Source organism: Rhinichthys klamathensis, unplaced genomic scaffold (genome assembly GCF_029890125.1).
Source record: "Rhinichthys klamathensis goyatoka isolate OS25496 unplaced genomic scaffold, OSU_Roscu_1.1 h1tg000271l_1, whole genome shotgun sequence".
Classification (NCBI taxonomy): domain Eukaryota; kingdom Metazoa; phylum Chordata; class Actinopteri; order Cypriniformes; family Leuciscidae; genus Rhinichthys; species Rhinichthys klamathensis.
In genome coordinates this window covers 1,051,715-1,074,154 of record NW_026606791.1, presented here as the reverse complement: position 1 = coordinate 1,074,154, position 22,440 = coordinate 1,051,715, and the positions used below count along the sequence as shown (strand labels likewise).

Below are 22,440 nucleotides of genomic sequence, written 5' to 3'. Positions count from 1 at the left end.
TGTACATTGAGTTTTTTTTACAGTCAAGATTGTAAGAAGTTACACTAAAATAAACATATATATGAAAAGGCTCTTTATTGATTTGTAAAGAATATAAATCAACAAAAAATTGGCTATACATCAAAGTCTTGTAAAACATGAAAAATGGCAGTTAGACTATTCATACAAAACAAATAAAGAATGTATAAAATGTCTCGACATGCACTGATTCAAATTCACTACCTTAAGTATTAATTGAAAAAATAAATTTGGTAAACAAGAGTGTAAAAACAGCAGGGAAAAGGCCCAACAAATTGTATAAAATTATATGCAATGAACATGTATATGCAATTTACATGTCAATACACTTCAGTGAAATATGATGGATTCAAAAGACAAAAAAAAAACTAAAAAAAAACAGAGGTCTTGAAAAATTACATTGAAAATACACTCACAAAGAAATCCTTTTCAGAAACATGATATGATTCATATAATAATTACATTGAAAAAGATATATCGATAGTAACTGCAAATAGTACTGTTACTGTTAATGTATCATTGTCATTTCACAAAATTCATGGTCTGAATAAATAAATAATTTGTAGGGATCCTACATAATCGCCTGCACATCATGAACGTTTAAAGAAAGGGGGCTTTAGATTATCAGAGACAAAGCTGGATTTGAACAAGCTCTGTGTGTGCATAGTTTATTTAAATAAACTTTCTTGTTTCTTATGTCATGTTCTGGACTGTAATATAGTCTGCCAATTTTAATAATACCAGTCTATAAACTACAAGGGCTTTAACTGAATTAAGACAGTTCTGCAGTGTAACGTTGACGTTTATGATCACAAATGCACAACTTCGACACAATTTCGATTACAATTAGCCCTTAAAAGTATAATTTCAGAAATGTGTCTGGCTAATAATGACAATCATTAAAGCTCCACACCACACACATCCTCATTATGATGTGATGAGTATCAAGATTTAGCAGCTAGTCCTTTAAAATTCAGTTCAAGCGGACAGCAGTGATCCTTCAAGCTGATCTAATATGATCTGAACTGTAACTGACTGATGACATGCTGTCGTAGCCTCGAATACTGAAGCAAATGACTGGGATCATGAAACATTAACAAGTTTACATCATCACTTCACCCAGCAACACATAATAATCAATTATAATACAATTAATTATGATGATGGAATAAGAATGGGGTTACATTACATTAGCATTTTAATGATTTAAACTGTAATTATTTTATAAACAGTACAGGCTATAAGGGCCATTTTGAGTTGGGAAACCAACATGTAAACCGCCATATAAGACGCCATATACACTGCTGGTCAAAATTTTGGAATTAGATTAGATTTTTAATTATTTTGAAAGAAGTCTCTTATTCTCACCAAAGCTGCATTTATTTGATGAAAGACACAGTAAAATAGTAATATTATAAAGTATTTTTGCAATTTAAAATAACAGATTTCTATTTGAAAATATTTTAAAATGTAATTTATTCCTGTCATTTCAAAGCTGAATTTTCAGCATCGTTACTCCAGTCTTCAGTGTCACATGATCCTTCAGAAATCATTCTAATATGCTGATTTGCTGCTTAAGAAAAATGTATTATGGAGCCCCGCACATGCAGACAAATATATATATATATATATCGTGGCCACAAATTAAGAGTTCATTCTCTCGTTTTAGTTAGTCGTGGCCACGGTTTACTAATCTATACCCTTGTTTTAGTTAAATTGTGGCCACAAATGAAGAATTAGTTCCCAGGACGTATTAATTTGTTCCCTCGTTTTAGCAAATCATGGCCACGTTCTACTAATTTGCTCCCTCGTTTTGATTTAACTAAAACAAGGGAACTAATTATTACAACTTTTTTGTTAAACGAGGAAACAATTATTATATCGTTGCCACGACTTACTAAAACGAGAGAACGATTTGTTAATTTGTGGCCACGATATTTATATATTTTTGTCTGCACAATTTACTTAAAGTGATATAATTTTTGGAATCACTTTTTGGTTACTAACAATCTTCAGAATATCTTCTTTTGTGTTGACAAGTGAGTGATGACAATTTACATTTTTGGGTGAACTATCCCTTTAAAGCGAGGGAACAAATTAGTAAAATGTGCTGATTATGTACATCATTTTTTCCCGCATGTTATGTTCGGAGCTTCATAGTAAACAGTTTTATACAAGAATGTTTTTTTTTGTGGAAACTGTGATACATTACCATTTAAAAGTTTGGGGTAAGATCGAGCTTAAAAAAAAAAAAAAAAAAAAAAAAACTGAAATGAACACTTCTATTCAATGCATTAAACTGATTCAAGTGACACTTAAGACATGTTGCAAAAGTTGTCCCTTTCAAATAATATCTTTTTTTTTCTATTCATCAAAAATACAGGTGAAACTCGAAAAATTAGAATATTGTGCAAAAGTTAATTTCAGTAATTCAACTTAAAAGGTGAAACTAATATATTATATAGACTCATTAAAAGGCTTGAAATATCTCACTTTGCATGTAATGAGTCTATATAATATATTAGTTTCACCTTTTAAGTTGAATTACTGAAATAAATGAAATGTTGCATGATATTCAAATTTTCCGAGTTTCACCTGTATTTCCACAAAATATTAAGCAGCAAAAAAAATTCACCTTTGGTAATAATAAGAACCATCATTAGTAACTGACCAACCAATAATGATTGAAAATAACTGAACATCAAATCAGCATATGAGACTTATTTCAAAATTATTAAAAATCTTAATTATTGCAAAATGTTGACTGCCGGTGTATGGTTTTATTTCCTGTTGTTCCTTAGTGAAGCACCTAATTGCAAAGCATTGCTCATCTTAACACAAATCCCATCTGCACTTATATGTATATATGGTAAAAGAAATTCACAAAAGTTTTGAGAAAGGAGGTAGAAATAAAACCTTGCCTTGAAATGAGCATGATTGCTCTACAATCACAAAGGTAACAGGCAATCGAATGAGGGCACAGCTTCATAGGCAGGAGGAAACAGCCTTGGTATGTTTCCTGAACTATGACAGTGTGAGAAAATCTGACCTTTGTGTCATAAAATATAGTGTGGTTGCTTCCTTAGCAAACACTTATGGCTCTCGCGGAAAAGTTTAGTTAACTTAAAAGTACTGTATATAAATGCGTGTTTACATGAACATACTTTAGATTAACATTACAAAGAAAAGGTCTGTATATTCACCAAAAGCACACATATGTAGCAAATAAATGAGCAAGGCTATTTTGTGAATATAAATGCAGAATATTGGAAATTACTATATCGCTTTGTCCACACAACATAAACTAATGGGCAGTGCTTTGGCGAGTTAGCTAAAAAAAGAAGAAGCAGCGCCCATGCGTAATAGGATTCATGAGAATACAATGCAAAGATTTTTAAGAAGGCCTCAAAACTGATTTTCCCGACTCAGACACAGTACGTCCATGTGCCAGTACAGTCAATCAGTAACACTGGAGGATAATACTGGTATAGTAATAATAGCACTTTGATTCGGTTTCAAGGTCAAAATGCCTTGAAACAGAATCAATAAAAAAATTCATTGTGGGTTTTTGTCTGTGAAATTATTCAAAATGCTGATTCTGATTCTCACACACAAACACACTTCCATACATAGTTAAAAAAAAGAGTGTTTTGAGTTTTGGAGTGCTCTCTGGTACAATCATATGCCACGTCTGACACGTCTTCATACTCTTCAGCATGTGCAGGGCAGAGTTGTAGTGTTTGACCCACCTAGCTGCCCCACTGCCATCAGCAGAATGTCTTTCTTTTCCTTATAAAACCTCAGCTCCCGTCCTGCCAGACGAGCCTCTTCCAGCTCGCGCTCGGTGGCGGCCATCTCTCGATTGATGGTTCCGGATAAAGTGTGTTCTCGGCTGACCCAGTCGGCGGCCATTTGTGTACGCATGTCATCGTCTAGCGCTCGGTGCGAGTAATGAGCGAGCACTTCCTGTTTACAAAAGGGGGATAATTGTTATATATACTGTAGACAGGTCAGTGAAACATATGGATGCGTCAAATAAATATTTACAAGGAACAAACTAAAGGGACTAATAACAAATAAAAAAGTATACAAATAAATAAAATAAAGCTTTTTGTGCCAAAATGTATATTTTAGGTATCATAAACATTTTTCCAGTGTTATTTTAGTTTCATTGAGATTCTATGATAGTATTAATTTTATATTTAGATTTGTTTTAGATTTTTCTTAAATATGTCATTTTATTTTTTATGAACATTTTGCCAGTGTTATTTTAGTATTATTGAGATACTATTATACTTTTTATCAATATTTTGAATTCGTTTTTTTATATTTTAGACGTTTCTTTTATTTCAAGTAATGAAAATGTTTTCTTTTTTTATGGTTTTAACTTCAGTTAACTATAATTCCATACCTTTCTAATATAATTTGTAATAATAGCTAAGCTACTTTTTTCTTTTATTACTGTGACTGGGCTGGCAAAGTTTCTGAACTCAATATAGTTGTTGTTGACATGTAAAAGTGGGACATCATGTCCGAATAATTTGAATAAATTGTATTTTTGGACTAAGTTTTGAGATCTGAAAGTCACAGGATGTTTTCGTAGTGCTCTAAACTTTTATTTCAAAAAAGATGAAGGACTACGTGATTCATCATGATCTTACTTTTTTTGCAACTGAAAATAGAATATTTGTCAATATTGTCTCACCTGACGGGAGCACTGCCTTTCTCTCATAGCTTTGAGACTACCATTCCAATGGAGAAGCTGGAAAACTGTCATCAGTTCCTAAGGAAAATGATAATAATGTTAAAATCACATTTACATTTACTCACATCTTTCCATGCAGTCCAATCATGATCTCACTTACCTGGAACTCTAGCATAGACTTCCCCTTATTAGACTCCAACATGAAGCGAAAAGCACCGATGCCTGTGCTAGGATTATCAGCTTCTTCTCGGTTTCCCTGTAGTAAATAAAGATGAGTCAAGATAAACAATGTCAACAATACACTACTGTTCAAAAGTTTGAGGTCAATCAGATTTTTTTTTATGAATTTATACTTTTATTCAGCAAAGATGCATTAAACTGATCAAAACTGACAGCAAAAGATGGCGTTATAATATTTTAATAGTAATAATTAAAATATTTTAAAAGCTGTCCTATCCATCAAAGAATCCTGAAAAAATATTAAGCTGCACAACTGTTTTCAACATTGATAATAATAAGAAATGTTTCTTGAGCAGAAAATCTGTATATTACAATGCTTTCTGGTATTTTAAAATTGTAATAATATTTCACAATTTTACTCTATTTTTGATCAAATAAATTCATTGAAAATCTTAACATTTATTTGACTACAGCCCATGAGTCACATGATCTGCTTTTATTAAACTTGAAAGCTCCAGTAACGGCATGACAATCAATCAGCACTTCAAATCAACTCGTGTTTCACAGAAGAAATAAAATCACAAGTGTTTTGAAGGACATGAGGGTGAGAAAATGAAACTTGAATTTTAATTCTTTGAGTGAACTATCCCTCTAACCGAATAAACATAACTGTGAGAACTCACGTTAAAAGAGGCAAGAGCCTCACACACACTCTTCTCTATGAACTCATCTGTGATGCGTCGAGATGGATGCTCATTGAAAACAGAATTCATCAGGGCAATTTTGGCCGCGCTCCGCCTCGCTTCGGCTTTGGTCGGGCAGAACTGAGAAGATCAAAGATGCTATTTAAACCACACTGTAATCGAATCCTGAAGATGCTCACAGAATTCACTTCCAAGAGATCCTCAAGAGAAAACATTAGACAGAAAATATGCAGACACAGATGGCAACCAAAACACAATTATTTATTTTTCGGAAGATCTGAGGTTCAGAGAGAGATGCGTTGGAGAAAGCAAAGGGAATGTTGCATGAGGTGCTTGCCTGAAAACTCCCGAAGCAACTGCCCCCGGGGAGACTGACGTAGCAGACGTAAGGAGGGTTGTTGGACGGGACCATCTCGTAGACCACAAGAGCGCCGTTCCTCAGGTCAGCACCCCGTGACTGCTTCATCTGCCAGAACTCCTGTAAGGCCTCCACGACATTCACTGTGGGAATCAGAAACATCGTATCAGAATATACAACACCATTCAAGTATATTTTAAGACTCATGAGTTCAAATGTAGCTTGAAGCAACGGTAATCACATTCCATTTATCATCAAACACATGATATCATACACTAATTCTTCCGTTTTTTCTTTAAGCTGAAGTAACTTAAAGCAACACCAAGTAACTTTTTCTCTGCGGTCGCCCTACAGGTTGGAAGCGGAATTGTCCATTACCGCTGTTGTAAATAATTTAGCCTACCACATCCTACTGTCGCACGCACGCTCGTTGTTTATCCAGCACCGGCTTTGGAATGAACGATGTCCACAGACAAGGTAAGAGTATGTTGCATGATTTCATGAAAGTATGATGTATTGCGACATCAGAAACGAAGAAAAACAAAATAATGACTATTGTAACGCTTGACGTAAAGCAAGTCAAATTCATAGTTTTCTTATGTCTCATTAGAACTACAGGAACGCGACCCGATCTGGCAATCTTACATAGCGTGGTTATAGCAGATATAGGACCGCAAAGCGAATCCAGAAGTGCCTTTCACCCTGTTACGACTTAATGAACCACTGAAACGATTTTGGAAACATTATTTTAAGGTAAAAAAATCTTACTTAGTGTTGCTTTAATAGTACTGAATACACACAAATACGTTGGACGGATATTTTAAGGGTCAGATCAGGTTTATTTACAGAACGTCCACGTATATTAACTTTAAAGATGCAGTAAGCAATTTCTGAGAATCATTGTTCACTGTTGATATATGAATCAACCCAAACAAACACACACCTCCCTTCATTGCTCCGCCCCCAAAATGCACAAACACGCAATGGAAGAGTGGATGTCTCTTTATCATAGCTGAAGCAAAGCAAAATAAAGCTTTGTGAAAAATAAAGCGAAGATGATGAATGAACGACAAGCGACAACAAAAAATGAACATACAGTACACATGAGTTTATATAAGCAAGAGTTTGTTGTTAGTAGCCAGCAGCGCACACTCAAAACCATGTTGCTCGCATATGGAGCAGAAACAACGCAAACTCTGCAATGGTTTTCAGACCTTATCCCCCTATCTCTCCAGCACTGGAAATCTTTTCTAATATTAACGCGGGTCCTAAAGCTCTTGCCTGATCATAACCCTTCTTTTCCTCTGACCTTTTCTCTTTTGTAATGTCTCTCAACCATCTCTCTTTCTACAGTCTTTCTTCAAATCTCCCTCTTGCTCTCACTCTCTCTCCTCCCCCCATCATGAGTGGACACTCCCCCTACTGCTGATTGCCTACAAGTTTGCAGTGGTGTTCGGGCCGATCCACTTTTAACAGCGTTTCTCAGAAATCGCTTACTGTACCTTTAAAGGGGTAACTCACCACTTGTAAAATGGCCTTTCAATAAAACTTGGATGCCTATTCAGTAGAAAGGCGAAAGCAGATAAAAAAAACAAAAACAAATAAAAAAAACAAGAGAAAAGGGCTGATGGGCCCTTTTGCTAAATAGGAAAGGAAATCTTCAACACCCATAATGCATTGGGCATGTTGCCATCTAAGGCCACTTCCAGTCTGTTCCTATCAGATTGACCAGAGTCAAATACTGCTTGAGTAGGAAATACCTCTTAGCAAACTTTTAGTCACAATGGTGTCGGCTTGTACGGTTCCTGGGTGCAAGAATTAAAAGAGTAAACATTTAGCGGGAGGGAGTAGGCTAACTTTCCGTTTCCAGTGAATGATCCAGCCTGTTGTAGGCAGTGGCTAAAGGTTGGAAAGACTCCTAAATTTAGAGTGGACACTGCAATGAAAAATCTGAGAAACCTCTGTGTTTGTAGTCTCCATTTCAGACTGGATGACTACAAATGCAGTCGCCGCGTTCAAAATAGAATACTTCCTATAACTATATCGCATGCGGAAAACAGAGTAGTATATCCAAATACATAGTTTTTGAAAACCAGTAGGTGAAAAGTACCAGGATGACCTATTGCTTCTGCAGAGAATCTGATGGGAGCATCTCATATCCCATGAGGCCATAGGAGAGGATGTACCTACTATGGTCTTGGACGGAAACATGCCCAGTGAATTATGGGTGACTGGCAATAGGAAATTTGGCAAAAGGAAACATAACAGCCCTTTTAAAAAGAACAACACACACCTGACGAAAAACGTGATGAATTTCTGGACCTTTTTAAGGACTTAAAAGTTATAATAGATAAATAAAATGTACTGTTTGTCACATGATTCTCAATTATTTCCATAATTTCACGATTTCTATTTGTACAGACTTTACATTTTTATTTCAATGTTGTAATTAGCAGATTTGTTTCGTGACAGGATTAATTCGGGGTTTTTTTTAAGGGTCAAGGATATTTTTTAAATGGCACAGCAGACGGCTTTTCTTTTCTTTTTACAAAGTTATCCGCATCTCATGCGCTGCCGTTCAAATTAATGCACGGCTTAGACTTACTGTACATCATGTGTGTAAAACTCCAGTAAAAGTATTAGGTAATTATTCCCTCACAAATAAATCTCTCAATGAGTAAAACTGACTGTGTCTATATTATGATAGACTACACAGCATTATAATATTATTTGCAAATTTATTTTTAAATCATCATTATTATTATTGTCCCTGGTTTATTAGGGTACTAGTGTAAGTAGCAGTGCCTGGAACAGACTTTAAGTATCAGCTCTACTTAAAAAGAAGCAATCTAATCCTGATTACATGAAATAAGATGCTCCCGAGCAGGCTTGAGATTACGGATCTGTTGCTATGACAGCAATTCCGGGATGAGCTTCGAAGAACCTAACAATCCTGGATCATGTCAAATCGTTGTATTGGGAACTTGCGCTTTAAGTTTGTTTAGAGATAGCATGGTAGAGGGCTAAATAAATCGAGCAAAATATCTACAATGAACTTCTGCAAAACAGTTCATAAATCTTTCGCTATGACTGTTTCAGCACACAATGAAAAGCACATGCTCATTTAATGGCTGATATAAAGGAAGCATGTTGTTGTGGAATTGCTTATAGTTTCTAACAGGAAATAAAGGTGGTTTATATGGACGAGAGTAATGTGAAAATTATCACAAATGTATAAAAGGTCTTTCTTCAGTAAATGAAAGATGAGCTTGTTACATTCAGATGGTCTGAGGTGTCTCGGCGGTAGATTAAAACTCTGAACCTGCCTCTAAAATGCATTGGCAACAGAATTTATCCGACAATAATCCCTTCGATGTATTTAGGTCAGCATGTCAGGGGACTCAATCTGCTTCGAGCGCTCGAATCGATTGTTGTGCTACAGTCTTGTTAGGGGGCTGAATCTTATGAAGAACATGTCTGGGTAATATTTATTTCAGATATTAAATAAATTAAATGAATTATATAAAATGTTAAAAATGTATAAAAAATATTATTTGCATTAATATTTTCACATTACAGCAATGATATTAAGGAGAGGGATGTGCTTAATCATCATGAAAATACTCGCACAATGGGGAAAAAATCATAGATCTAGCTTATTAAATAATTCAAAAAAACATCAAAAATGCAATTCTTACAGAGAATGAGGAAAACCTCTCCTATTACGATCATATTTATAATTTCTGAATTAAAGTCATATTTTGGAGGGCATATATAAAGTCAATGTCTAAATACACATTTTTTGATTAATATTTGAAAAATGTAAGTCTGCCAAATTAAAGTCAGTCCAACATGCAGAAAGGCAATTGTGTTGTGAAAATGACAAAAGAGACAGATGTTAAAATGACAAACCCCCTTGTGAAAATATATAATATTAAATATTACATATTTTGTGCTTTTTATGAAAGGGTAAGCCTAGTTCTGGTAGAGTAACCCCAGGAAAATTGAATGATAAAAATGAATTTGTGAAAATAAAAATTTGCACTCTCACGTGCTCAAGGTGCAAGTGAAATAATGTATTACTTTTTTGATGTTGGTTACACCACTTTTTGCATACACAACTTTTAGTCATTACATTTTTTAAGTAAATATATAATATAATATAAAACATCCTAAACATGCATCAACTTGAATAGAATAACCATATTTGAATAACCTACACATATTACATTTCTAAGCACTTTACATTTAGAATTATATTTTTTAAAAGCTTAGTCATTATTATTGACCCGTATGATTAGTACAAAACATCTCCATGTTGATCCCACATACCCCTGCCGTATCCTTGCGTGTGTTTGGCAAAGCTCCTGACCACCGCGTCCACCGCCTCCCGCAGAACCGCCGGGTTGGTGGGATTGGACAGACCCAGACCCGCCGCCATGTCCACCGAACCGAACCCGCTGCCCATGATACCGGACCCGAGGGTGTGGAGCTGAAGGGGCGGCAGTGGTGGCGGTGGCCCCGGGGAAGCAGACACCGAGATGCGGGAACCCTGTGCGGAGGAAAGAGTGCCCGTTACACCGGGCCGCAGGGACCGAAGCGTCCCGGTCGCGCTCGCTCCGTATCCGATACCGGGCTGTAAGCGCTGATGGCGAAGAGACTCCATTGTCTCGAAAAGTGATGCAAAACAAACCAACACAAAGAGAACGACTACTACAAACGATTACAAAGCCGATTAAAAATGCATATGACAGTCATAAAAAGTGTTTCTCAAAGGTATGCGCTTTGTTAGGCTAATATTATTTACTGTTTGAGGCGTAAAATTGCCATAGGGAGGAAAAAGGAGCAGCATATGCTTGTGTTTGACCAATGGATGGATTCATGCTGTGTGACGTGGCACGTCCGGCCAAACCTTCCCAAAAATGCTAAAATCTCTGTAACAAAATCAATATAAACAACGCAATTTTCAAATATTTGTTATAGGCTACATGTGGATACATTTTTGTAAATAAAGTAATCTTTACAAATCTCACGCGCACAAAAAAGTAGAAACTAGAGAGCAACTAAGATGGTTGACATAATGAGTTTACCCTGCTTCCATGCTAGTAGCCTACTGTGATTTTGATAAAGTAAACAATTTTGTCAAATATTGTTCTTGACGCAAGACACCACAGGTAAATAGGCAAGTAAAACATATTAACTAATAGATAACCTACGCCCAGGTGATTACTCACAGAACATAAAGACATTGTTTTGTAAAATGTTTAGATAAATTAATATGCAAATGCAGAATACCTTAAATATAATTAAATCTGATTAAATTTTCACACGCTTACAGAATCTAGAATTTTGATGATAAAGGACTTGAAATGTCATTGTTTTAAAGAAATAATGTAATTTTTTTGTAGAGAGTTGCACTTAAAAGAAATCTGAGCATTGAATAAAGCCACTTGTTTAATTTGGTTGACATATTAGAGTTAAAGGTTTTTACAGAGGATATTTTGGATGTTTTTAATCAGAAAATACTGCCAACAGCCGGGAAAAAAAAGGACAGAAATTTGTATAGTTTAAGAGAAACAGCCTTTGTTTTGCAATTGAAATCTACTAATTTTAAGTTGGATGTTTTCTTTCCATTAGTCAAGAAGACTTTATGGATGTTATGGAAGTAAAATAGTCCAAAATCTCAAAATACAAAAAGTATGATAGGCTACTACTATGGTTTTTGTCTGCTTGTTTATCCATCTTTCATGGCAGTTATTTTATAGTATTTTTGACAGTAAACACAGTAAGTAGCCTTTGACCCATGATCTTTTCATTCACATTTTGATTGTTTAACCCCCAACCCCCCAAAATCTTGTTTAACTCTGAAAGCTTTTGCTACAATAGCACTCTTTGTACTTGATGTTAATTTGCACTCACCACATGTTTATGTGATCGATTAAAAATGAGTTAGTTGATTCCTTCTGCATACTTTTATTTATGTTTCTCTGTTTAAGACCATGAGTGTGTTACCAATTTTTTTTTTTTTTTACTTGAATTCCCCTTGGAGCAGTAGGCTATTGATGATAATTAGTGTTGAGCTAAAGTCTCAAGGGTGATCATATGTCTCCTGCATGGTTTATAACAAGCTGGTCTTTGCTGTCAAAGGAGTAAGATTGAAATATAAAACTGGCAAGAGCTCTGGAAAGTTCACTGAAAGTATTCACAAAAACAGCACAAAGCACTTGAAATGTCTGAGCTGCAGCGATTACTCATCGCTCTGTGGTTCCTCAATGATCTGGTTGCAAGCATTGAAAAAGTTCCCTAATGGCACTAGAACATTCTGAGTCTTATGGTCGCCATATGCTGACCTTAAGGGGCACTGCTGTCTGAAGAAGCCTGGTTGAATGTTGCTGATATGAATATAAGATCCAGACACAATGCTATTCAGTGCAAAATGCTCAATGCAATATAAAATTCTATTGACAATATACAGGGTCCCCAAAACGTATTAGGACACTTAAAAAGCAAACAAATTCCATTACATTAACAAAATATCAACCATGTTGCTCATAACTAATTTTTATTTTTGTCCAAGCGATTTTTATTTTATTTTTTGAATGTGTAAAGTAGCCTACACGTTCACACAGGTGTCCCCTAGCAGAAGTACAAATTAACTATGGACAAAAGTGTATTGTTTGATTCAGTAATTTAATTTTAATGGCATTCCCAAGTCACTTCTGTGAATGGCACAGAAACTTGCAAAATATAAATACCTCACAATGTACGCCATATTATGATGTGGCTCTCTGGAATAATTGATTCTAATTGGTGAATAGCGCCATCCAGCGTTGGATATTTACTCAATTTGACAATTGTCAATGGCAGTGCTGTAGGCTATATCAATCCGCTCATTCAGGCGACTAAAACATGAGGCGCTACTTTCCCTTCTCTCGTGCGGTGCCACTTTAGGAACTGTGCTTTATGAAGCTTCGAAACATTTACGAATCTTTTGTTTCGAATCAGTTGTTCGGAACTCGCCAAGTCACGTAATACTTTTTCGAAGCTTGGTTTCAAAACATTTCAAAATTCGGATACAAAAAGGTGAATGCTAATTAATCGCCTCTAATTGATAGTTTGCCACCTAATAATATCTACAAACTGCATTACACATGAATTAAAAACACACATTTTACAGAATCTTCATATTTAATGTCAGTTTATTATTTGTAGATCACATTTAGCCAAATACATGACAGTTTCATGAAAACATTTGCATGTTGTTTGTTGTTTTTCCTTTTTATATATTTTTTTATAAAGATGCCACCAGTAGCCTAGTTTCCTATAGCTTAGCTACTGCAGTCTATCTATTTGCTTTAGCTCAGGATGTCTTAATTACAAAAGAACATGTTGCAACACAAGAGCAATGTTTATTTAGGCCAGTCCAGCTGTAGCAGACAGACATTTGGGAAGTCCCAACAGATTTAGCTCTTGCTCTGTAGACGTGTCAGTACACTGCTGGAGGAGAACATGTCTTCTCCCTATATATAGAGAGTTCATGCATGTTGTCGGGACAGTCTTTACTCCTCCTCAAGTCAAGTCAATGATAAGAGAGCACTTCACGTTTAGATTGTCCCTCACACCTGCGTTTGTCAGTCACAGCTGAAATGAGCTGTCTGTCTGAGCGACCCGACGCTTCATTCCCATTGGCTGTGAGAGGATCTGAATCGGAGTCCCGTTGGAGAGAAAACGCAAACTCGCAATTCCCGAAGTTGCGAAGTTAGCGAGACGGATCGTGCGTGTGGAGAAATTAAACGACTACGGACGGAATAACGCGTGCCCAACTCGACTGAGGCCGTTTTAAGCACGGTAAGCATTTTATATAAGAACATCCGTGTATATAATCTGTAATGCGTTCGTAAAGATTCTAGTTTTATGCGGAAGAGGGTTGTGTTCATTCACCACGGCGTGTAGTGTTGCTGAAGGCTGAATTGGCCGCCGTACATAATGTAAATACGCAACCTACGCTGTGCATCACCATTATGATGATGACAGCTCGTCACCGAATCTAATATGTCCATCTAAACGCGATAAACAATAGGCCAGGAATTCAACGAGGCCGTCCGACCATTTTTGGTCACATTTAAGGGTGGCTTTATATTCTGCAGCAGTGTTTGTGGGTTCTGTGTGTCTGTTGTTATGTAATAGCTGTAATCGTTGTTTTGTTGCCTGCATCGGTTCTCTCTCTCTAATTGAATAAATAAGGTGTACAGTCCGCCAGTGTGGATTATATAATAAGTGTGCTTAGGTTCACTGATGCTTGAGGAATGCAACAAAACATACTAAAAACAGATACAAATATGTAAATGTATTATATTTTCTGTTCAAAAATATGTTTATGCATTATTTACTATACATCTGTTCATTATTATGTATTTAACTGTATTTTACGTTGGTGAAAGATTCCTCCATTTTCTCACAAATTGTGTTTTTCCTTGCCTGTCACTCAAAATGTGTCTACACGTCACTCAGGTATAAACACAATGTGTCAAATATGGGATCTAAATATTGACAAATCTACCATTCACTTGAATGAATTAATTAACCGAGACTACATCTTAACTAAATAAAATTTTGCATATCACACATATTAAAATAGCCATTACTATAGTAACCCTTTTGTGTCAAATATTGCTTGCAACTAATAGAACTCACTTAAAATGAAGGAAATTATCTTAAATTCTCTTTTTCTTTCAATTTGTGTGGGTTGACAGGCTTACCATGGTTGTGTAAAAACATATAAGCACTGTTACATATATGATGGCATTTTTGTGTTAAATTGAAAAAGAAGAATCAGTGTGCTTCATATTTCAGCCAAATATCAAAATGTAGAACAGTTCTGTCTGCAGAGCGTTGCTATAATTATGAAAACAGTGGATACTTAACAAGGCAACATTAATGTACTAGCACTCATTTTACTGAATATGATGATCTGTGCAATACATTGGGTATTGAACTAATCTGCATGTGGTGATCTTCATTATGTAGGTGCTGTGCAGAGCCACAAGAGGGCCATGTCTGATAACAGCACCGGCAGCTCCGGGTCATCCAGTAACAGCTGGACGCTTCTCTCTCCAGAGGTTTGCAAACCACTTGGTCAAAATGCTTGTGTCAGTGATATTATCTTTTTAATGAATGAATCAGGTGTAGTAATGTGTACTTTTGATTTCAGGAAGCTGCCGCCGACCCTGCAGCACCAGTGGATGATGGGACGGAAAGTATTGGGGATGCACCCAGTCTTTCAGAGGAAATAGCAGGTTATTGGAACAGATATTAAACCATTTTGTTTACACAATTGTTCAAAAGTTTGTGGTCAGTAATATATATATTTTTTAACAATTTATAGTTAGATAGTTGTAACCCCAATTTGTGGGCTTTGTAATGTGAAACGGTGTTTATTTCAGGAAGCTCTTTGGAGGTGAGGTCACATGACCCTGAAACTCCAATGATGGAGAGCGTTTTGTCAGAGGAGGGTCACCAGGTCAGTGCATCACCACTGGTATGTACAGAGCAGGACGTTAAGTTACCATTCTATATGCCTGTTCACAGTATTAGTTTTGCACACTTTGTTCAAACTTTGCACATCTGACTTGGTTTTAAAATTCAACCTGACGGTCTAAATTTTGACTGGCATTTTGCAGTGATGAAGTCTGATTTGTTTGTTCAGACAGTGTAGCCATTATCCATTCATGAATGTCTCCAAAAAACCTGAAAACGCCATACTCTTCAAAATAATCTTTTTTTAATTAGCATTTATGATTCCATGAATAACCTTGAAAAGATGCTATATAGTGGAAAAAAGGTTAATTAGATTATTAAAATTTTCTTCACAGTAAGATTAAAAAGATTTTCACTGAAAGGTTCTTTGAGGAACCGAAAATAGTTCTTCTATGTCATCACTTTTGGACATTTATGTGCACTTAAAATCGGATCCAACTGAAACTACAATATTTCTGGAAATGGATTACAAACCTCTTTTTTCCCCTGTTTAACCACTAATTCTACTAAAGGTGGTGCCTGGCGTCTGACTGTTTCTCGATACTCAATGTCAAACTGTTCCCTCCCAAAACATTTACAGTTGTATGTTGTCCGATTATCCAGATTTGCCAGGAAACATCCCCGGATTTCTTTGAGGAAATGGCAGCATCTGGCCATGGCGATGTTGAGCTTGATCCTGAGATCCATGCTCCTGTCATCCATGACACCATCACCAGTTCTCCCCCTGACAGTGACCTTCTGGGCGCTGTTCCCTTCAGCATCACTACAGAATCAGCCTTCCAGTTTTCAGAGGAGACGGTCCTTGACGAACCCACTGAAGAGGACGTAACTGATATCTTCCCCGGCCAGCCTGTTCCAGTCCAAGAAAGCCCCGCCCCGGACACAGAGCCCAGAATCACCTCGACTCCCGAACCATTCAGAGAAATTAGCTCCTCGCTCGACGTCTCTGATGTTACCGCAGATATAAGCCCCGCCCCTAAAACTATTGAATCTTCTGCAATCCCTGTGCTTGATATTCATGCTGATGTACATCCCACCCCTGAAACCCCGCCTCTGGCCACGCCCTCTGAGGCTGATACAGGCTTTGGCTCCACAGCAGAAAGCCCCGCCCCTTACAGCCCTTATCCAGAAACCATTGGTTCTTTTGAGACTGAGGAGGAGCCTATTTTTGAGAAAGACGAAATAGAGCTGCCAGATAAATTCCCTGATGTGATCAGAGAGCCAGGTATGACATTGACATTTTTTTAAATAATTAATAAATGTGCAATAAACTCTTTTTCCTTTCTTTTTCATGATACTTAGTCTTTTTATTGTTTTACTTTTTATTAATACATGCATATAATAAAATACTAGTATAATACTTTAATTAGTATATAAATATATATTTTTTAACTTCTCATGTTATTTTGTCTTTGTTATTTATACATATGTATATGTGTGTGTATATATATATATATATATATATATATATATATATATAAATTACATAATATATTTATGTAATGTTTTTATAAATTCATTTATATATTCAAAATATTTAGTTTGTATTGTTGGATTTAATTATAATTATTTTATTATCATTATCAAAGCATTATGTATTTGAATAGTAGATAAAAGCGTCTGCTAAATGATTAAATTTGCGCTGAGCAAAATGTTACAGCTTTAATATATTGTTATATTAAAATGTTTCAAATGTTATATTAAAATGGTGGAGCAAACAATTTAGTTCCATTTCTACCCACATTTACCATATTTCTCCTAATCTTGCTTGTCCTTATTTTCTTCTGTATCATTTAGAATCTCTTGGTGCTGAATTCCCAGCGGGCACCTCAGCAGAAGATGATGGTCTGAGACTCAGACATGTGCAACCCACCATAGTGTTGAAGCGAAGCTCTGACGACGAGGAGGAGGAAGAAGAAGAGGAGGAGTTTAATCTGCCAGTGAGGAAAGAGGAGAAACGAGGTTTCTCTTTGAATCAGCTGATAGTGGGCGCATTGGTCCTGCTCTGTGTTGGATCCTTCTTTTTCTCCGGTGAGTTTTGTGTGGCAGTGATCTTATTCGTGTGGTGGCAAATCTTAAAACATATTTAAAAAAATCACAAATTTAAACCACATTTTATAATTGGTCCTACAAAACGTTTAACATATGACATCACACATAACATCGGTTGGGCATAACCATTAAGTGATTCATATTTGGTCAATGGTTATGAATACATACATACCACATTATATCCATTAATATCCCATTTTCAGTGGTTGCATTAATGTTATTATGCCTCCAGGTTCTGTGGTTGACCCGTCTGATGGTATGTTCAGAGTTTGAGCTAGGTGGCAGTATATGCTTGTGTTTAAGCTGTGGATAGGAGTTGCCCTCCAGTGCTAATGGTAGAGTTCGTTCCCATCACATATTCACATATTCAAACTTCAACAAATGAGTGAGGAAAAAAAAAGGTACATTTACCTGAGGGCAGTGTCTATCATCAGCCTATATCATCACCCAGGATGCACTGCTTTACCAAGGGGCTTATGAGCTGGTTGCTTCTACTCTTACCTTTTAAAGTTGAAGTGTATAATTTTTGTGCCACCACTAGTGACATATTTTGCCAAACACACTTTTATTGCTTGGACAAACAGGTAGCTCCTCAAATGTACACTATTGTTCAGGCCACTTAAACAAATTGCAATTTGGTGACACTTTTGCCAAGAAATTACACACTTCACCTTTGTAATTCTTTAGTGTCAGTAATGGCTGTCTCACCCTGAAATGGCTTAATGCTGAGATTCTGCTGACATAAAGTTTTTGTAGAGGTTACCAGGGTTACTAAATAAAAAGTAATTAGTTTTTTTTTGTGTGTGTGTGTGTGTGTGTGTGTGTGTGTAAACTCTCAAATTTGATAACACACACAACTACCGTAAAAAAGTATGGGGTCGGTAAAATTTTTTAAAATGTTTTTAAAATCAGTCTCTTCTACTCGCTAAAGCTACATGTATTTAATGAAAGACACAGTAAAAACAGTTATATTGTGAAATGGTATTACAATTTAAAACAACCGTTTCTATTTTTATATATTATAAAATGTAATTTATTCCTGTGATCAAAGCTGAATTTTAACATCATTACTCCAGTCTTCAGTGTCGCATGATAATTCAGAAATCATTTTATCAATGCTGAAAACAGTCGTGTTGCTTGATCATTTTTTTGTGGAAAGCTTGATACATTTTTACTGGATTCTTTGATAAATAAAAAATTTACATTACAAAAAAACGACATTTATTTGAAATATAAATAATTTGTAACAATGTAAAAGTCTTTACTGTCTTTTTTGATCAATTTAATGCATCCTTGCTGAATAAAAGTATTAATTTATTTAAAAAAATATTAATAAAAAACTTGCTGACCCCAAACTTTTGAACAGCAGTGTGTTCCAGAGAGACCTGGTTCATATATCCAGACACATTCCAGCGAAAGACAGTTTAACTCCAGAATTGTGTGACTGCTGTTGCATTAACTACACTGACTTTTACTTTCATCATTTGAGTCTTTGACAGTAACAGTTTTATAATTCACTTCACCTTGTCTATGCATTCTCAACAAACATTACAAATCCATTTTCTCTCCTGCAGATGATTTTGATGGTTCAGAATTAAGTGACCAGGTTAGTGCATTGCTTTATTTTCCGTCTTCGCTGTGTTCTTTTATTATTGACAAGTTGATTTCACCTGTGGCAGTCTCTGAGGATATGTACCTTTTTCCAGGAAGTCCTTGATAAACTTGCTCAAGAGAATAAACAAATTAATATATTGGAGGCTCAGATTGAGGTTAGTCCCTTCTCTACATTCGTATATAAAGTTTTCCCTCTTAATGCCATGAAAGTGTTTTGAGTTTTTTTCTTTTGCATGCGAATGCATTTTTCCACTAAGTGGGCTTAATGCACTTTCTATAGAGCGTACCAGGAGATTATTTTAAAATGTTGAACTTAGGATGTTCTTTCTTTGTCTTTTTCATGATCAGTCACAGAAACAGGAGTTGGACCGGGCTCTGAAAATGACAACAGATATGCACAGCACTGAGAAAGGAGCGCTGGAAAACGAGAACACTAAATTGAAAGAACAACTGTCTGAACTGCCTGGTTTAAAAGACGAACTACAGACACTGAGAGCACGAGTTGCTGAGCTCGCAAAGCTTACAGGTATGACTAAGGAGGAGTGGGAACGGCACATAGTATTTGAATTGTAAAACTCAACATTTAAATTTGGATATTGTGGAAAGGGCTCTGAATGTACTTGTAAATTGAACAGCCAAAAGACATCTTTTGGTTTACTAAGATGAATGAGGTTGTTAGCTTTTTTGTTAGCTATTGCACTACCGTTCAAAAGTCAGTATGATTTAAAAAAAAAAAAAAAAAAACGGCAAAGTTATATTAAATTGATCAAAAGTGTTACTAAAGACATTTATGTTACAAATTAATTCTATTGCAAATAAATTAACTTTGTATTCATCAAAGAATCATGAAAAAAATTCAACAAAAATATTAAGCAGGACAACTGTTTTCAACATTGATAGTAATGTCTCTTGAGTAGCAAATCAGCATATTAGAATGATTTCTGAAGGATCATGTGACACTGAAAATATTAAAAAAGTATTAAAATAGTATTAAAATAGTAACATTTTAAACTGTTATAATAGTTTGCAATTATTACTGTTTTTACTGTATTAATGATCAAATAAACGCAGCATAAGAGACTTTTTTTCAAAATTATTAAAAATGTATGGTAATGTAGAATGATATCGGCAACATATTGTTGGTCAGCTGATTTATTTTCTTATTTATTGGTACATGCCAATATTGGATATTTCATTGTGCGTGCTCATGTCTTTTATATGTACACTGCTGTTCAAAAGTTTGGGATCTGTACATTTTTTTAAAAGTAGTCTCTTCTGCTCACCCAGGCTGCATTTATTTGATCCATAATACACTAAAAACTGTAATATTATTAACATTTTAAATAACAGTTTTCTATTTGAATATATTTTAAAATGTAATTTATTGCAGTGATGCAAAGCTGAATTTTCAGCATCATTACTCCAGTCTTCAGGGTCACATGATCCTTCAGAAATCATTCTAATGTGCCGATTTGCTCATTTTATTCTTGTTATAAATTCTATTATTTAGAAAAAATAGTATGGAAATATATATTTTGCAGTGTATTCTTCACTATCATCTGTTTTTTTTCCTCCATCAGTTGAAGAGCGTCCACAACAGGCCCCTGACTCCGGGTCCCCGCCTTCCACTGCTGAGTCTAGTCCAGAAGGAACTGAGAAACCCTGGGATAAGAAAGAGGAACTCAAGCGGCAGAAAGCTCTTTTGGAGGAGAGCAGGACGAGGCTGGAGGGAATGAAGAAACAGGGCTTGAGGGAGAGCTTGGTGGAAATGCAGAAGAGACTCTCCAAACAGGTGGACCAGCTGGGCAAGCGGGAAGACTGGAAGAGGAAACACCAGGAGCACAAAGGAGAAAAGAAGGAATGGGGCAGAAAGAAAGAACATGACAGTCGCTGGAAGAAGGATGAAGCAGGGAGCGGGAAAGAGTGGAAGCGTGGGAAGGACAAAAGGAAAGACCATCTCAAGAAGTACAAAGAAGAGTGGGACCACAAGAAGGATGAGAGAAGGCAGGAGAGGGAAAGAAGACAGAAGGAAAGACCTTGGGAGGCCAAACCTTCCAAGCATCATCAACACCAGCATCATCATCATCATCATCACCACAAGGAGCAGGTAGACTTCTGGAAACACCAAGAAGAGAAGCTCAGGAGGAACCGACACCCTGCCGAGGGCTGCCATGGCGTATCCAACTGCGCTGACGCCGAGGGGCTTGTTCCTGTGAAGCTCGTGGAGTTTCAGGACCTTCTTGAGATCTACCTAAGCAAACTAGAGGGAATTCCTCAGGAAAGCAAGGAGTCGCTCAGCCGCCTCACCACCCAGTTCTTCAACGGCGGCTTTTTCGCTCACGACAGAATGCTCTTCAGCGACTTCGCCGAGGACGTCGCGGATATCCTGGAAGATCTGGCAGATGGTTTAGAAGATGAGCAGCATGACAATGACAATGATTCCCTTGAAGATGAGATGGAGGAGTTTGAGAAAGAGGCACTGTTAAAGTTCGCCGCACCTTTGGCGTAATTGGTGCCGCCCACCCTAGAAACTAAGTTGAACGGATGGGAAAAACACTAAGTGAAAGAAAACATAAGGAAACAATCTTAGCTGTTACTTTCCCTGGTCTTTACGGACTGTAGATGTAGTTTAATGCATTGTGTGTGAGGATTCTCCCTTCGGAGTCTTGTTCTTAGTGAAGTCCCACCTGTGTGTTGGGTGTTTTGTTGTAAGCTACCTCCCTTGGTCCTGTTTTTCAACGCCAAACCCTTTGACTCTTGCTTGCTGTGTAAAGAATCAGTCATCTTAAGCATTAAGTGTTTGCACATGAATGAAACTGCTTTACTTGCAGATAGATCAATCACCTAGAACATGTGGAGTTGTGAACGAAATGAACGCTAAACTGGGAAAGTGCAATGAAGTGCAAAAGATTGTCCCTATTTAGTTACCTGAGCTCCCAAAATCGACTTAAAAACAATAAAATGTAGAATGTCAGGATTTTTATTTTAGTTATTTTTTTTAATCTTGTATTTTTGTTTTAAATCCTGGTTTCTTCACACCTACCCATGATTTTGCTTACTAAGCTGGTGTCAAACTGGTTTCTTTTTAAGTTTTTTTTTTTTTCGCCAGAGATTTTAGAGGTCATTGTAAGCTTTCGTTTTTTTCGGTTTCTTACCCCAACTCAAGTTCTGCTCACACTTAATTTAAATTACAAAACAAACTGAATGTTTCTTTCCTTTATGGAATTTGATATGTTAGATTATGTGCCTTTACTAGTGAGCAAAGAATGCTG

The 22,440-nt window shown here is 36.2% G+C and overlaps 2 protein-coding genes and 1 long non-coding RNA gene across 6 annotated transcripts; 1 reads left to right on the top strand and 2 right to left on the bottom strand.

The window, feature by feature from the left end:
* Window positions 1–58: 58 nt before the first annotated feature.
* LOC130102370 (uncharacterized) lies at window positions 59–841 on the bottom strand. Its single transcript, XR_008809201.1, has 2 exons — window positions 418–841; window positions 59–386 (listed from the first exon to the last, which is right to left on the bottom strand). It is a non-coding gene; the product is annotated as an uncharacterized LOC130102370 (long non-coding RNA).
* A 1,774-nt stretch (window positions 842–2,615) lies between these two features.
* Window positions 2,616–10,826, bottom strand: lix1l (limb and CNS expressed 1 like). The gene is made up of 6 exons (XM_056268361.1): window positions 10,298–10,826; window positions 5,945–6,108; window positions 5,587–5,727; window positions 4,884–4,979; window positions 4,724–4,801; window positions 2,616–3,984 (listed from the first exon to the last, which is right to left on the bottom strand). Exons 1-6 carry the CDS (start codon window positions 10,629–10,631, stop codon window positions 3,730–3,732), a joined length of 1,068 nt encoding a protein of 355 aa, XP_056124336.1. The 5' UTR covers window positions 10,632–10,826; the 3' UTR covers window positions 2,616–3,729.
* A 2,625-nt stretch (window positions 10,827–13,451) lies between these two features.
* Window positions 13,452–22,145, top strand: pbxip1a (pre-B-cell leukemia homeobox interacting protein 1a). Of its 4 annotated transcripts, none has more exons than XM_056268337.1 (11): window positions 13,452–13,813; window positions 14,993–15,084; window positions 15,177–15,261; window positions 15,409–15,485; window positions 16,106–16,727; window positions 17,300–17,533; window positions 17,787–17,810; window positions 19,129–19,160; window positions 19,261–19,323; window positions 19,517–19,694; window positions 20,749–22,145. In XM_056268337.1, exons 2-11 carry the CDS (start codon window positions 15,019–15,021, stop codon window positions 21,675–21,677), a joined length of 2,310 nt encoding a protein of 769 aa, XP_056124312.1. In that variant the 5' UTR covers window positions 13,452–13,813; window positions 14,993–15,018; the 3' UTR covers window positions 21,678–22,145. The 4 variants fall into 4 exon arrangements, with proteins under 4 accessions (XP_056124312.1, XP_056124311.1, XP_056124314.1 ...); XM_056268336.1 differs by having other exon boundaries at window positions 15,409–15,503; XM_056268339.1 differs by lacking the exon at window positions 17,787–17,810.
* Window positions 22,146–22,440: the final 295 nt, after the last annotated feature.